This window comes from Cryptomeria japonica, chromosome 8 (assembly GCF_030272615.1).
Source record: "Cryptomeria japonica chromosome 8, Sugi_1.0, whole genome shotgun sequence".
In the NCBI taxonomy this organism is placed as follows: domain Eukaryota; kingdom Viridiplantae; phylum Streptophyta; class Pinopsida; order Cupressales; family Cupressaceae; genus Cryptomeria; species Cryptomeria japonica.
Genome location: NC_081412.1, coordinates 491,157,727 through 491,175,111, shown reverse-complemented (window position 1 = coordinate 491,175,111; position 17,385 = coordinate 491,157,727). Strand labels below are relative to the sequence as shown.

General features: G+C 39.9%; 1 protein-coding gene across 1 annotated transcript in view; it reads left to right on the top strand.

The window, feature by feature from the left end:
• Positions 1 to 8,108: 8,108 nt before the first annotated feature.
• LOC131060069 (uncharacterized) overlaps positions 8,109 to 17,385 on the top strand; it is a 47,878-nt gene continuing 38,601 nt past the window's right edge. The window contains exons 1-2 of the mRNA XM_059210455.1: positions 8,109 to 8,207; positions 11,832 to 11,882. Coding sequence (XP_059066438.1) covers positions 8,109 to 8,207; positions 11,832 to 11,882 — 150 coding nt within the window. The remainder of the gene's footprint in view (positions 8,208 to 11,831; positions 11,883 to 17,385) is intronic.

The window sequence follows — 17,385 nt, the reverse complement described above, 5'->3', positions numbered from 1 at the left end:
GAGGTGTGATCGAAAATGCACTTCAGCCACAGGCAAACCAGCAAGTTCCCAAAATCGTTCCATCACCAAAAATGACTAAGACATGCTCTGAGAATATAGTAGATTACAGCACACAACTAGGCACTATGTTTCAAGTACGAAACCGGGAAGCACTAGGGAGACACACTTTGAAGCCTCAAAAGTTCTGTCGCCAATCCGGCATTATAACATTGCAAATTTTCAAGTTATCTAGAATGGGAGCCCAAGGCTCTTATTTATAACTTCACACCATCAAATTCAAATGCAAATTGCTTCAAACTCATCTTTCCCCATTTGCATTTCATTACATCTCACGTGGACCCCAAGAGTGGCGCCATCCCACAAGTCAACCCTCACGCCAAAAAGCAAGGACCACGATTTTCACTTGGCAAACATTAGAGATGAAAATAAAATAATATCTCCCTTAATAATTTTGACGTCCCCTTCTTAGACATAAATTTCGCCAAGCACTTATGAGATATTAGGCATTAATCCCAAATTCAATAAATCAGTAGTAATTAATCAGATTAATTAAATATTAAACCTTAGGATAAGGAAATAATATTTAATTGTGTCACATATGACTCCCGTACTGATTACTGTCAAGACCAAGATGAAACTGAGCCAGGAAGACCATTGAATTGCTTACAGGATTAGGACTCTGTCCACTACCAGAAATAGAATTATGCCATACTGCCACTTACTAAAAATAGTAAGTCATGAACTACTGCTTTGAAAAGCATGATCTTCACGCCCAGTGACAGAGCATGGAGAGCTCAGTAAGACAGTATCACCAAAATAGCCATTCCCTGACTTACTAAAAATAGTAAGTTCTCGCCTCATCAATGTTGGACCCTCATTCTTCATTCCACCTAGCCTACGGGTCTCAGGAATTGGCTAATGGACCATTGGGAGGTCATCAACGAGAAGGGGACATTACAGTCCGCCCTCCCCAAAATTGCTTGTCCTCAAGTAACTGTAAGGCTGGATGCAGTAAAATCTCCTCATGTTCTCACGTAGCATCCTCCGCTAGTAGATTTTTCCATTTGATCAAGTATTCCCTGATCACTCTTCTCCTCAAAGATCGTTCCCTGAAATCAAGGATAGCTTCAGGAACCAAAACCAACTCTCCCTCCTCATCAAGCGGAGGTAACTCAGCTGAAGCAACAACATTATGTCCCAGAGCCTTCTTAAGGGTAGACACACGAAATTCATTATGGATCCTGCTGCTTGTTGGTAATTCCAACTCAAATGCCACTTCTCCAATCCTCCTGTTGACTTTGAAAGGCCCATAGAATCGTGGCTTCAATTTTTCAACCCCACTCCTTGAGAGTAGATTGTCTGTAGGGCTGGAGCCTCAAATAAACCATGTTGCCCACCTCAAAGGTGCGCTTAATTCGCTGCTGATCAGCATACAACTTTTGCTGATTCTGTGCATGCTGGAGATTGTCCCTTAGAATCCTCAGAATATCTTGACTTTGTTGCATCATATCCTTTCCCTGAGGGGTCGTCCTGCTATCACCAAATACCAAGTCCGCGAAGCTAGGAGCTTTATAACCATATAGTGCCATGAATGGTGACATCCAGATGGACATGTGATAGGAGGAATTGTAACAATACTCTCTTAGGTGAAGCCATCTCACCCTAGTATTCTGCTGCTTGGAGACATAGTTTCTAAGATAACCTTCCAACCACTTATTCACTATCTCGGTCTGCCCGTCAATTTGGGGGTGATAACTGGTGCTTGGAGTAAGCACAATACCACACAATCTGAAAATCTCCTGCCAAAAAGCACTTAGGAACTTGTTGTTCCTATCACTCACAATGTTCTTCGGTAACCCATGTAATCTGAACACCTCCCGAAAGATCACTTCAGCAACTTGAGCTGCTGTAAAAGAACTGGTGATGGCAAAGAAATGAGCAAACTTTGTAAGTCTGTCCACCACCACATAGATACTATCCTTCCCTTGAGCCCGAGGCAACCCCGTGATGAAATCTATGGAAATACTTTCCCATTTTTGACCGAAATAGGCAAGGGTTGTAACAAACCAGTTGGTAGAGTGTGCTCATCTTTGTTCCTCTAACATGTATGACACTCCTTAATGTACTTCAAAACATCATTTTTAAGTCCCTTCCAAGAAAATCTCTTCCGAACTTGCCTGTATGTTTTGAAATAACCTTGGTGACCAACAAGGGGGATGTCATGGAAAGTCTTCAAAATCTTCTCTTTTAACTTAGATTCAGCCACTATGAAGATTCTTCCCTTGTACAATATTAATCCCTCACCCAATTTATACCTTTCATCATGAAAAGTACCTTCTATAAGGTTGGTTGCAAACTGATTTTTGGCATAATCAGCAAGCAACAACTCTCTCCAATCAGCAGTAAGCTCGCATAGTGAGCTTAAATGGGGTCTTCTAGATAAGGCATCTGCCACAACATTATTTTTACCCTTAACATACTTAATATCGAAATCGTAAGCCTGCAGCTTACTCACCCACTTCTGTTGTCTCTCATTCAAATATTTCTGATGCATGAAGTGTTTAAGACTATTGTGATCAATCTTAACAATGAATTTACTTCCCACCAGATACTGCCTGAACTTCACAAGGGCATGCATTATGGCAAGCATTTCCTTGTCATAAATTAAATACAGTCTTTCGGGACCTCTCAATTTCCTACTCTCAAAGACTATAGGATGCTTATCCTGCATGAGGACTGAACCAACACCTTCTCTAGATGCATTACACTGTAGCTCAAACGGCTTGGTGAAATCAGGCAATGCTAAAACAGGGCAGGAACTCATGATCCCCTTAAACTGCTCAAACACTGTCTGTGCCTTTTCGGATCATTCAAAAGCTCCTTTCTTTGTAAGATCTGTGAGGGGGACAGCCAACTGAGAATATCCCTTAACAAACTTCCAATAAAACCCACACAAACCCAAAAATCCCTTCAAATGTGTTATGTTCTCGGGAGTAGGCTAATCAATGATGGCTCTAATCTTTTCAGGATCCACCTTCACACCACTTGCACTAATAATGTGACCAAGGTAGAGCAACTCCTCCATCCCAAACTCACATTTCGACTCCTTTGCAAACAGGGATTCAGATTCTAATATGCTTAACACTTCATCCAATTGCTGTAAATGTTCTTTCCAAGATTTACTGAGTATGAGTATGTCATCAAAGAATATCAAAACAAACTTCTTTAGCTGTTCTTGGAAGATTCTGTTCATGCATGATTGAAATGTAGCGGGTGCATTAGTCAAGCCAAAGGGCATGACTAGGAACTCAAAATACCCAAAGTGGCATCTGAAAGCGGTCTTCTCCACATTTGATGCTCTCATTCTAATCTGATGATACCCCGACCTGAGGTCAATCTTGGAGAACACTGCACCATGTAGCTCGTCAATGAGCTCATCAATTCTTGGAATAGGATACCGATTCTTGATGGTTTTCTGCTTCAGGGCTCTGTAATCCACACACTTGCGCATGGTCCCATCCTTCTTTCTCACCAAAACAATAGCCGAAGCAAAGGGGCTTTTGCTAGGCCATATGTAACCCATGTCAAGCTCATCCTGTATTCCTGAATTGCTTTCTCAATCTCATCCTTTTGCTTCTTAGGATATCGGTAAGGAGTAGTCATAACTGGCTTAGCTCCTTCTTCAAGCTCAATAATGTGTTAGGCACCTCTCTCAAGGGATCTGCCAGGAGGTGGGTTTTCAAACACCTTGCTTCTCTTGTGTCATGTCCCCACTCTAGCTCAGTCTAGCAGAGACATGTGAGTCAGCTTATTATGGGGTCTTGTAGGCTGACAGGGTTGGACAGAGACCCGGTATGGTTATTCAGTGTTGGAGACTTGGTGTTCTAGCAATTATTGATCAGTTGGGAGACATTCCTTGTTTTTAGGAGGTAGTTCCTACTTTTTAGCAGGTTTGATCATGCCCAAGGTTGGGTCTCCATGAGATGCCTCTTTGGGTTCAGTTTCAGAGAGATTGGGCTTGTTTCCTAAATTTTAGGAGCATCCCTAGATTTTAGGGATGAGACTACCAGTGAATCCTTGATTTCCGACTTCAGTCACAGATAGGTGACGGCATGATTTTAGGGTTTGTAATGTCAGTTGGGCATTTTGTGGCTATTTGGGTTATATTTTTAATATTTCCTAAGTTAGCGTTTAATAATTAAATAAGGCTAAGTTGTTAGCCATTTTGGAGTAATAAGGGGATTTTTGGCCTCATCTGGATGCGCATCCTATTGTGTGATAGCTCGTTGGAAAGATCTTGAAATTCTTTAAATCTTTCTCTTTGGTCTCAGGGCAATTCAGTGAGCGGATTTCTGTCTATGAGGAAAAAGGTCATTTTCTAGTAACATGACCACTTTAAAATAAGAAATTATAACATTTCCACTAGACCACGCCACTTGGAGACAATTAGGGTTCGATTTGCAATTGAGAGGGGTTATATGGGGATAGGAACTTCATTCTATGATCATCTTTTGCATATTTGACAACTTGTATGAATTTGCTCTGGAGAGCGATTTCTAGACTGGGACGCAAACCCCAGGATTAGGATTGGCTGGGACGTAGCCCTCAGCAATCTTTGGCACCGGACTTATAAGGCATTGTGCGTGGTGATTAAGGACAGAGGCATCAATTCTCAGTGGGGTTTCAGCGTAGCCCACCATCTTTCCAGTGGAGACGTGGTTCATTGCAGCTGGAGGAATGCCATTTGCAGCAAATACACCACGTGGTGTATAGGGTATTGCTTGTATTCACTTCCAGTGTATGTGGGGTTGGAGAACATTCTTCATCTTCCAGTTTGACTTCGAATTTGTATGAGAGCTTGGGAAATACATTGGATTCATTGTTTGGCTTTGTAATTCAGACAAATCTGCCTGGTACGATTTGCAATAATTCTGACTTTTGTTGTATACCTCATTTATTTCAGTATTGCTTCATATTTGCTGTTATCTATTCCTTCCTATGCTATAAAACAATCAAAAACACAAAAACAAACAACCCTTTCTGCACTTCTGTCTAGTTCTGTAAGAAAAACTTAAATAAACAGGAAAACAAAATTAAAAATAAAAAAAATTACAGCAGGTTAACAGCAAAGATCTATCAGGGATCTTTCATCTTGGTTATCAAGGCTTGAATGTCTTCAGGATAGTTCCTATTCTCTTTTTGTGGTTCTGAGGGCATGACCATGATCTTACTTCTATCCGTGATCATTGCTTGAATGTCTGAGGAATAACTGCCCTTGTCTACCATTGGATTTGAAAGCATTATCAAACACTCTGCTGCCCACTCCACTTGATTATGGCGGATCAACCTTTCCATCCTTTTCAAGGATACCACTTTAAGTCCACCATGCGACATTCCTCTCAATACTACCTTCTTCCCTTCAAATATGAATTTCAGCTCCATGGTTTGTAAGTTTAGTGTGATCTCACCAAGAGATCTCAGCCAATGAATCCCGAGGACTGCATCATCAGTCCCACCAATGCTCACCACAAAGAAATCATCTCTGATTTCATGATTTTCCAACTTCAAAGACATGTTGGAAATCATTCCGTTACAGTATATAGTGGAGCCATTTGCTACCATGACTTTGAAGCCCTCAACTTCCTCTGCCACTAGTCCCCTTTTGCAACAATCCTCTCATCAATGAAGTTGTGTGTTGCACCTGTGTCAATGAGAGCAATGACACGATGCTCTCCAATCACACCCCGAACTCTACAGGACTCATTTTTGTAAATGCTCGAGAGTTGAGCAACCACTCCTCTATCTTCTGACCCAAATTTAGGCCCTTCAGGACCCTCTTCATACTCGCTGTCCTCAACTTCAGTTTGTTGTTCTGAAATTTTAGAATTTGATCCATCTGCAGAATAGCACTCCATCTGATGCAAGTTGCCCTTTCCATGACACTTATGTCTGTGGCCCCAAGGTTTTCTACAAGAGTAACAAAGATTCTTCCTCCGAAGCTCCGTCTCTGAAGCTCTTGACGGAGCTCATCATCCATACGCGAAGGGAATCTCTTTGTCTGATTCGTGAACTTCTTCTTATCCTTTCTGAAAGGAAAAGGCTTGGACTGAATTTTACTCCTTGGGGCAGCCAACTCCATGCTTTGAGATTTTTTAATAGCTTCTGTGAGGGTGGGCAGATCAAATGCTTTGACCCAACCTTTCAAAGGTTCCTCAAATCCTTCAGTGAAAAGGACAACCAACCGCTTCTCCAAAATGCTACTTACCATAACTGACAGGTTTTGGAATTCATTTACGTAAGTGTCCAACGAACCTTGCTGCTTGAGTTCTGCAAGTTCTCTAAACTTCACCTCTGGATCCCCGGTGTCGAATCTCTCAATCAGCTTGTTGGTGAAATCAGCATAGGTGGTGATTAAGTTATGACCAAGGGTGAGCAACCCATGGTACCACCATTTGTGGGCCACTCCATCCAAGTGCAAGGTAGCAAACTTGATTGCATCCTCCTCCGGCATAGGCCTCAAGAACAAATAATTGTCCAACTTCTGTACCCATGCTCTAGCTGTGCTCTTAGCGCTTCCATCAAAGTGTGCTAAGGTCACTCTTCCAAGAGCTTGCTAATAATCTCTTGAGGCAGCAGACTTATAGTCATTCCTCCTTCCTCTCTTCATTTTCTGATTCATAAACTGATACAGAGTTAGGATATCTCGGATCTCACCAGGAAGAGAAGCATACTCCATGTAGCTGTTTCTTATTTCATCAATTGTGGGTATTTCTGTTTCAGCTTGTTGTACTTCTCTTGGCAGAAATACAGGTTGTAAAGGTCTTCGTGCCGAACCTCCATTGTTACTTCCGTTTCCATTGCCTACAGGAGCATTAGAAGTGTTGGCTTCCGGTCGATTGTTGGGTTGGTTAGGGGTCCCAACAACGTTTTGGTTAAGCTTGGCCAGCAGTAGAGACATCATGTCCATCATGGCATTGAATTGTCTCTTAGCCTTCTTATCAGGTGCCTCATTCGGTTCTGTAGTCTTATCTGCCATTGAATCCACTGAGTCTGAAGAATCTAAATCCTTCCCTCTATTCCTCAGTACGTCTGAAAATGTGTCCTCTTCCAGCACTATTGGAATCTGAAACTGCTGTCTCTTCTGCTCTCTGTTGTAGTATCTGACATTTCTGTCACTCATTGAGACTTCTAAACCCACTGAAACTCATAGGCTAGCAGAAAAACCAGCTCTGATACGACTATAATATCCCAGTTATTTTATTTTTTATTTTTAAGGCCAACAATAGTCATAAACAAGAAGATAATCCGTTAAGGTTAGAAATCATAAACTAAAACATGTTGGGAAAGTAACCCTTTCACTTTCTGATCACCAAGTGCCCAATGTGGGAAGGTGAGAGCATACTATGTTGAGGGGATCATTAGCTTAATTAACTGAAAACAATGCAATGCTTGGGTGGCAAGCCAGCCCCTTCCGCTTATCCAGCGGGAAAGCAAGAAAACTTGGCGAAGAACCAGGCAAGTGAGATACACAAAAATACGAATCACTCAACCGCAATATTTCAGCGAGAGGACTGAAATTACATAACAATCTCAACTTGACCGCTTATGCAGCGGGAGGACCATTACACTCAGATATCACTTGACCACTATTGCAGTGGGAGGATTGGAATTACAATTTGCTTGATAACAGGCGACAAGCCAGCCTCTTCCACTTTTTAGCAGGACGAGAATTACAAAACAGAATTGGTTAGTAGTACTACTACTTAACCTTACAAAAAATAGATGATATGAGAAGAGAGTAATGCTGAATATCCCAATAAGAACATGAAATTCTGCTAATATCAAATCTGCAGGCTGAAATTGCAAAACCAACATCCTAAGGAAACACGAAAAGGCTCAAAACTCTCTCAATACACATCCAAATCACCCAAAATCAGTCCTGAACCCACACTAGACTAACTGTGATGACAACCAACCAAAGACATGATACCATAACTCCCTTATTAATTTTGTACGCATCCCAATGCACTTCAGAAACCTGCCTAGCTTAGGAATTTCGATTTTGTCTAGAAAATTCAAAGCTCAACTAAAGATGCCACAAACTTACAATGTATATCGCCAGTATCGAGAAGGATGAAAGAGCCAACACCCATAACGGTCAGTCGCTTCAGCAAGGAGGTGTGATCAAAAATGCACTTCAGCCAGAGGCAAACCAGCAAGTTCCCAAAATTGTTCCAACACCAAAAATGACTAAGACATGCTCTGAGAATATAGTAGATTACAGCACACAGCTAGGTACTATGTTTCAAGTACGAAATCAGGAAGCACTAGGGAGACGCACTCCGAAGTCTCAAAAGTTTTGTCGCCAATCCGACAACATAACATTGCAAATTTTCAAGATATCCAGAATGGGAGCCCAAGGCTCTTATTTATAACTTCACACCATCAAATTCAAATGCAAATTGCTTCAAACTCATCTTCCCCATTTGCATTTCATTACATCTCACGTGGACCCCAAGAGTGGCGCCATCCCACAAGTCAACCCTCGCGCCAAAAAGCAAGGACCATGATTTTCACTTGGCAAACAATAGAGATGAAAATAAAATAATATCTCCCTTAATAATTTTGACATCCCCTTCTTAGACATAAATTTCGCCAAGCACTTATGAGATATTAGGCATTAATCCCAAATTCAATAAATCAGTAGTAATTAATCAGATTAATTAAATATTAAACCTTAGGATAAGGAAATAATATTTAATTGTGTCACATATGACTCTCGTACTGATTACTGTCAAGACCAGGATTAAACTAAGCTAGGAAGACCACTGAATTGCTTGTAGGATCAGGACCTTGTCCATTGCCAGAAATAGAATTATGCCATACTGCCACTTACTAAAAATAGTAAGTCATGAACTACTGCTCTGAAAAGCATGATCTTTGCGCCCAGTGATAGAGCATGGAGAGCTCAGTAGGACAGTATCACCAAAATAGGCATTTCCTGACTTACTAAAAATAGTAAGTTCTCGCCTCATCAATGCTGGACCCTCATTCTTCATTCCACCTAGTCTATGGGTCTCAGGAATAGACTAATGGACCGCTAGGAGGTCATCATCGAGAAGGGGACATTACATTGAAATACCTAGGAGAGGCACAAACTTCAATTGCATGAATGACCCTAATGCATGTATGGAGGTTAGAACTTGCTGAATGTCGAGAGGGGAGAAGGTTTCCCACAAGTCAGACCCAGAAATAGGTTAACATTGCATATATGTGAAAGAAAGCCACAAACATACACTTATAATGAAGGTAAGAACACATACACAACATTCATAATTTGAATTGAGGCAAGAGTGATGATTTCAATTCATTCAAAAGCCAATGGCCAAACTTACAGTTTCAAAAATGCAAAATAAATACAAGTCTTCAAGAGAAGTGAAAGAGCATAGAATAGCTCAAGCTAGCAAGGAGAGAACCCTTTACAATGAGGCCTAATAGCCTTATATAGAAAACTAGTTGCAAGAGTTGTTGGGGGCATTGAAAACCTTGAGTGTTGATCACACCATCTAGAAGTGTTGCAAGCTTGAAGGAAGTTGGGAAGACTTTGGAAGCACAGGTTGTCGAAGTTGGGGCAACTAAGGAAGGAACTTCGGAACCTCGGGGTTCCGGAGTTCCGGGGAAGAGAATAGGAGGGAAGGAAAGGAACTTCGGAACCTCAAGGTTTTGGAGTTCCAGGGAAGGGAAGAAAAGGAAGCAGAGGAAAGGAACTTTGAAACCTCAAGGATTTGGGGAAGAGAAGAAGAGAAGGCAAGGAAAGGAACTTTAGAACCTCGGGGTTCCGGAGTTCCGGGAAGGGAAGAAAAGGAAGCAGAGGAAAGGAACTTCGGAACCTCGGGGTTCCGGAGTTCCGGGGGAAGAGAAGAAGAGAAGGTAAAGGGAAGGAACTTCGTAACCTCGGGGTTCCGGAGTTTTGGGGAATTGAAGAGAAGCAAGGGAAGGAACTTCGGAACCTCGGGGTTCCGGGTAAGAGGAAAGAGAAGCTAAGGAAGGAACTTCCTCCAGACAAGACAACACTTCACACTTCATAATTCCATTGCTTTTCTCTTTGATCAACTGGGGTAGTGCTGGTCCATGGATCACATCTCTGATCGGTTCTCACTGATGGACCAAGGGTGTCATAAAATGACAACAAGACCAATAAGAAACGAGGTTAGGTATATTCAATAATATTTGATGTAGTGCCACATGTCACTTGCTCTTCCTTTGATGAGTTAGGTTTAATGCACCTAGACATAATGACTTGGCATAACTGAATTGGTTGATTATGATCGGGAACCACCTCAACTTGCACGTATCCCTAGCAATATCTCTTGATGTAATGGTTCATATTCCCAAATTGCATCATCTTGATGATCAAGTTTCTAACTTTGATTAACTCTTTTGAAACTGTCTACCTTCCCTGATCATCCTTGTGCATTTTATCTTCACATTGGGGAATTTTCCTTCTTGTGATGCCTTCATTTCGCATTGCAATCCTCATCTTTGGAATCTTGAAATTCTTCTTTCTCAGACATTCTTGAACTTGATTTCTTTGTAGTTAAACAATCCTCCATATTGCAATATCTTTTACTTTGATCTTGTTCATCTTGACATCTTTTTGAATTGTGGAGCATGTCTTTGATCCCCTTGTAGTAGTTGTTTCTTGATGCTGTGATGAATATATCTTGCATTCATAATGCAATCTCTTGGACTTCCTTGCATTGTTGAGTTCCTTCATCTTGATCTTAATGAAGTGTAAGTTTTGATGTTGTGAAATCATTTTCCATATTCCATTCATCTTGAATTCCTTCTTGAATGGTGAATGTCATCTTCATCTCCGCTTAGTTGTCTTCTTGTTGATGTTCTTAAGCTTGTTTTTCATCAATCCTCCATTCCTTGCATGACTTGAAACTTGATTCCTTCATGTTGCTGTGTCTTACATTGATGCTTTCTTCGAATGTGGATCTTGTTCTCCCTTTGAAATGTGAATGTTCATGTTGTTCTTCTTGCATCAAACCTGGAAAACATACATATTTTGAATCAAAACACTATGGAACGAATGAAAGTAATATTAACACTTCACAACTCATGATTCTCAAAGCCCTTTCAAATCTGGAATGACACTTAAGTCTGGAAATGTTGATGTTTCAGATCTGGAAATGATTTTCTTCTTGCTTTTTGAAATCTGGAAATGGTCTCTTGAGTAAAGGAATTCTCTTTAATTCTGATTAGGAATTGCTTGATTCTGATTAAATTTGTCTTTTTCTGCCTGAATTCGCATATGATCTGCCTTTGATAATTTGAATTGAATTGATTTCCTTTAATCTGCCTCTCTGCTGTGAATTCGTAATATCTGCTCTGCTTCAGATTAGACTTTCAATGAGAATTTGTTTTCAATCTGCTAAAATCCACCTTGAAATCTATTCAAATTGCCTTCTTTGCTAGAAATCACATCCAATCTGCTACAGTTCGAACTTATTCTGCTCCGTGTCGCCTTGATTTATGCTTTTGAGAATGATGGAAACGATTTGTGATTTGATCTCGTATATATGCTTGCTCATTTACCTCTCCTCAATCAGGTCGGACTGATTACATTTAAATTGTTTTTTGTTTTATCCTTATAGGGCCGACTTGATGTCTTTTATCTCAATTGTGGCTAATCCCTTAGGTAAGCCGACTTGGATAACTTTTCACTTGCAACTTTGAATTTCTCTTACCATCATTTAGGTCAGCTCCTTGGTCCTTCTTTGCATTTGAAATTGATTTTCAAAAGGAATTTATTGTTTTTCCAGGTCAGGTTGGCCCTCTTTGATGTTGCTTTGACCTTGCTTGAACACATAAATGTAAGTTGATTTCTTTATTTTAGCAAACACATTCTATACTTCTCACTAATTTAATTCTGCTCTGCAAATTCGCATTTCTCTTAGGTCTGCTCTGCAATTTCGAATTTGATTTGTGAAAAAAAAAATGGAGTTCTTGCTTGGGCAGATTTCCTTGTCTCCTAGGAAATGATGAGGGCGGAATTGCAACATGGAGGTGAAATGACTTAGATCATTTCACTACACCTTGGGTGAGATTGAGACACCTAGAGGAAATTTCCTCTTTGAGAGATCAGAATTCCTTATAGGAGAGAAAATTAAGGGCGGGCAGAATTGCAAGTAGGACAAGAAATTTTGTGGTCGGATTTCCATGCTAGGAAAGGAATATTTAGTATGGGTTTCCATGCTTAAGGGAAGGAATTGTTTACTTCTCTTGGGTGGGATTGCACTAGGGTATGGAAATTCCGCCCTCCTCTTACTTCCTCATCCCTTGTTGAGCGCATTTTCACAATGCAAAGGAAATTTCATCTTTTAAGGTTGCAATTTCACATGAGATCAGAAATTTGGAGTGGAAATTTGCCTTGAAGAGGGAATTGTGAAGTGGAGATGAGCCCTTGGAAAGGAAATCTCGAGCACCAATTCAACATGGAGAGGAAATTTCTTACCTTGTAAAGGAAGTTGTTGCTTTTTTACACAACGGAAAGGAAATATTGTGTATTCCACAACTTGGAAATGGAATTCTCTTTCATAGTTCATGATTTTTCATGACTTCTCTTGGAATTTCCTTGATTTCTCCCTTGAAATTTCATCTTTGAACTTACAATTTTACTTTTATTTTCTCTCTTGTCAAGGTCAGACAAGGAATTTTCCTTGTCTAAGTATCAGTTTTCCTCATTCTTCCATACTTAGCATTTTCCTTGTTTCACTTTTCCTGACCACTTGTCCTAACAACATTGACAACTTTCAGTTGACAATTTTGACAACATTTTGCACTTTTGACAACATTTAGCAACTTTGTCAACATTTTGAATTTCCACCTCAATTCTTGGTCTAGACACTTATTCTTGGATTCTAGGCCCAAAATTTGAATTCCTAACTTGATCCCACCCTTGGTCTTGAATTTGGACAACTTCCATTTTCATTCCTTGGAACAATTGCACATTTCTAATCTCAAAACAAGGAATTTTCCTAGTCTAGATGGTGGATTGCACATTTAGTTCCTACCCCGGACATGGAATTCTTGACTTGACTTTCCCATTCTTGACCTTAGACTTATTTAATTTCGTGACTCGATCTATCCAATTCCAGGGACAAGGTGTTAAACTCCAAGTCATTTAAGGGGTTACTCAACATTCATTCCGAAATGACAATACATAATCAGATTTATAATCAGACATCGCAAAAAAAGGTCTAAGTTCAACATTATTAGGATAAGCAATGGGGGAGATGCTGAAATCATAAATTATTTTCATCCTTGATAAGCCCGAGAATAACCTGAAGTAGGCATTCAAAAGAAGGTTGAAATAATAAAGAGAGTCAAAGTTTGACACTAGAAAGTGAAAATTATTATTCTTGCCTTTTCTCTTGTCAAGAATCATACCAAAATCGCATTTAAAACAAGAGTGAAGTCGTTCTTTTTTTTTTAATCCTCGCCCTTGGCAAAATCCGAGACAAGCACTATCGTTCATGTTTTAAGCTGGTAAAAGGTCAGGTTTTTATTTTTTTTAAATTATCGGAGTTCGGCATGTGTTTCTTCGCTTTGCTCCTATTAAGGGCGAAAAATATACCGAAAGTCCTTAAGGACATGAAATATTGATGTTTTTTCCCATTGTTAATGTTGGGCTTTGGGGGGGTTGGTTTGTGCGTGTCTTTCAAGTTTAGGTGTTCGCTTTGGGGGTAAAGTAAGCACGATTTCTTGTGATCCTTATTGTCACTCATAAGTCAAGGCCTAAGCCAATCATCCCTTCAAATGCCAAGATGGAGTGTGAACTTCTTCGACTCATGCTAACATTCTATAAGGCTGTGATCTCCCCTTCTAAATACCAAAGGCCCCAACTCACAAGGTTGCCTCCTAGGGTGCCTCAAGGTGGGTTTGCAATTACAAGGTCGAAGTTGGGGGCGTCAAAGGACTTTCTAATGCTTATCTAGCTTAGAATTAAGAGAGGTCTTCACTCTCCAAAGTGTTCATCGCGGATTGATGCAACTCATCACTTCCACAAAGCCCTAAGACCTTCCCAAGCACAATGGTATTTCAATCCTTCGGGGAATAAATGAAGTGCGAGATGATGATTAACCCATGACTTGTGTGATCATGCAGGATGGAAGACACAACGAAGGAGACCAAATGAAGTATGCTCTACAACACTACTTGAGCCAGAAGATCCCCAGGACAAATCCAGAAAAGGAATTCCACAGCCAGCATCTTGAGGACACCTACGAATGAAGTCCATGAACAAAGTGACAAGATTGGATAGGCAAGGACCCTCACCACCACCACCACCGGCAACAAGTTGAAGAACAAGGCACGTAATCAAAGGCAAGTGCTTGCATAGAATGCTACAGGAGTATGCAGAATCAGAAAATACAGAGTTGGAAATAACAAAAAATAAATTTGTTTGTAAAAGAAATTGCTTTATTGTAAGATGACTACTTGTGGACCGAGTTTAATATAAATTCAGAAGGGTACCACAAGTCATTTATTTCCCAGCTACCAAGATTACCCTTTTATGCCTTGAGCTGAGTAAAGTTTTGTCTTCTAGGAAAATTGAAAAAGAGTTGCAGGTAGCTAAAAGTGAGTTGGAGGTGGTTGAAATCATTAACCAGAAAGTTGTTAGAGCTTCCAGAATGCAGATCAGAGCCATTGGATGGGTTCAATCATGGCCATTGATCCAAAATGTAAAATCTATAAAAGACCAGTGCCTCTCATTAAACAAGGTTAGAATTTTTAAAGTCTAATTAAGAGTAGAAGTAGAATAGAGTAGAAGGTGTTGGGTAAAAACTATTGTAATGGCAGTTAGAACAAGTGAATCAAGCATTGAAGCATGGTCTTTTGTCATTTGCCCTAATTTGTTTACATGGTTTTCCTTCATCTGGTTAGTTAATGTTAAATGATTTTAATGAAGTGTTAGGGTATTTGATGTGATTTCAGGTTCATACCATTGGAGGATTGTTGGATTGTTGACTGTAGGTCTCCATGTATGGTTAGTCTAAACCCAATATTGTTCTGAGTTCAACTGTGGGTGTTCGTCTAAAACTACGCCAAAATTGGTTGTTTGAATGAAAACTCATATTCTGAAAATCCTTTTATCCCTTTGATAGGGAGGATAGTGCTAGGTGGTTGCTAGGTGACTAGTATGTTTGCTAGGTAATAGTTCCTTACTGTTTTCAAGGTGTAAACACCAAGGTCATAGTGCAATTACCTCAAGGGCAGTCTAACAACTCACCTTGTTCCACCTCCCTATGTCAAGCTCTCCTTGGCTACTCAAAATGCTCCAACTCCATAATCTCTCTAGTTTGGTAATCCAACTCCCTACTCACCCAAATGGCATTCAATCCTCTGTTCCTGATCTGCTCTCCAACTGCACAAAGACTCCTCTTAGTGGATTATGAGTTTGAGACAAGTTTTGTTTCCTTGGATGTTTGTGGGTCTTCTACGTTTTGTAGTGTAGAAGCCTTCACAAGTTCTGCAACCTAAATTTTGGAGTCTTCCCCACCAAAAGGGTTAAATTCACAAATGGACAACTTGTTTCAACTGTTTTTGTTGAGCTTTATGCCTTACATCCTTCATATTTGTACCCGATTTGACAAAAACTTAATTTTGAGGCCTAAAAAGGCTACAAGGAATTAGCCCTCCATTAGGGGTTTTGTGCTCACCCTGTTCAAACGATGGAATTCCAGAACAAAAGCTTCACATTTATGGATACCCTTTTGGGAAAACTTGAAGATTCATAAAGTTTCAGGGTCTCTCAGGCCTTCTCCATGACTGTCCCAAAAATGGGTTAAAAAGGAGGGTTTCAAAGGGTTTTGATGGTGAAAAACCAAGATCTAAACTATAAACCTCCAATATTGACAAGAGACCTTAGTACCATCCTACTACTGACTATTTAGGCCACAAATAAGAAGATTTACACTTCAAAATTTGAAGAACAAGTTTTTACAAAAAGTTGCTTATAAGGAAAATGCAACATTTTACAACTTTTCCAATATTGCCTCTTTCAAACACATCATTTGCAAATAAAACCAATTACATTCAACATGTGAACATGTCTACCATCTAGAAGCAAAGAAGAGTCATGTTAGCCCTGCATACAAGCATTAGGCAATTACAAAATGGATTAATTCACTGTCAAGCTGACTGTTGCTGCTCTTTTGTCTTTCACTGTTTTTTTGTAGTTCACTGTGACCTGCACTTTCACTATTAGAACTCCTCACAAAAAGTCTGTTTAGTGCTCCTTTACAAGGCTCAATCTTTGATGACTTATTGTCCTTCATACCTGTCATTTGGAAGGAGAAGAATACATGTATAACTTAAGGAAAAAGTAAAACTCAGTCCTAATTCACTGTGACAGCAAATTTGCATTCCAAATCTTGCCTCAAAGATCATTGATTGATCTTGGCAACTTCAAACCCTTAGTTAACATCAAAAACACTCCTTGTGCTTGTTCACAAGCAATTAGAAGGAGGTATAACAACCTTACAAGCTCCAATACATGATGGAGAGTAGGATAATGAAAGAAAATAGACTCTAAAACAGTGACTCACTGTTTCTTACAATATTTTCCAAACTAAACATGAAAACATTCTCATCAAGGCTTAGAAAGCCTCTTTTCCTTGGCATACAAACTTCTTCATCAAGGCAAGTCTGTTCGACTTTTAAATGCACTTCCTATAGTAGAGCAAAGCATTAAATTCCTTCAAGACCCTAGCCAAATGGCACACTTGCCTAGGGCTTAATGGCCACAAAAACTCCTTAGACCTGCATTCTTGAAAACAAAACATGTATTTACATAGTCTACAAGTTGTCCAACTGGTTCTTGGGAAGCCATGAGCATTTTAGGACTCCAAGAAGCCAAGTTGGTCAAGCATCCTTGCCAATTCCTAGACAAGGCAGTGAAACTGTCAAATCAAACTAATTTTGTCACAAACTCAAAACTTGATAAAATCAAATGCCACCAAAGGGAAAAGTTTAGGAAAACATATTAGAATCAGAAAATGCAAGAACAATACGGCCAAGTACAGCTGGTGTACGGACTGCTGTTCACATGGAACGAAAAACTAGAGAAAAACCAAACAAAACTAGTGTAAATTTGCAAAATGCTTCTTCACTTCAAATGATCAACTCTTACAATAGTTAAAACAGGAGATTAAATACCTCTCCAAGTTGGTTAACCTCCTGTACGGACAGGTACATGTCCAAGGGCACTTAATTTTGACATTTTGATGCCTAAATGACAACTTTTGGTGCCTAGAAAATGCAAGATTGACCTCCAAAACTAACCATCACCTAAAAATACTTCTCATACCTTAA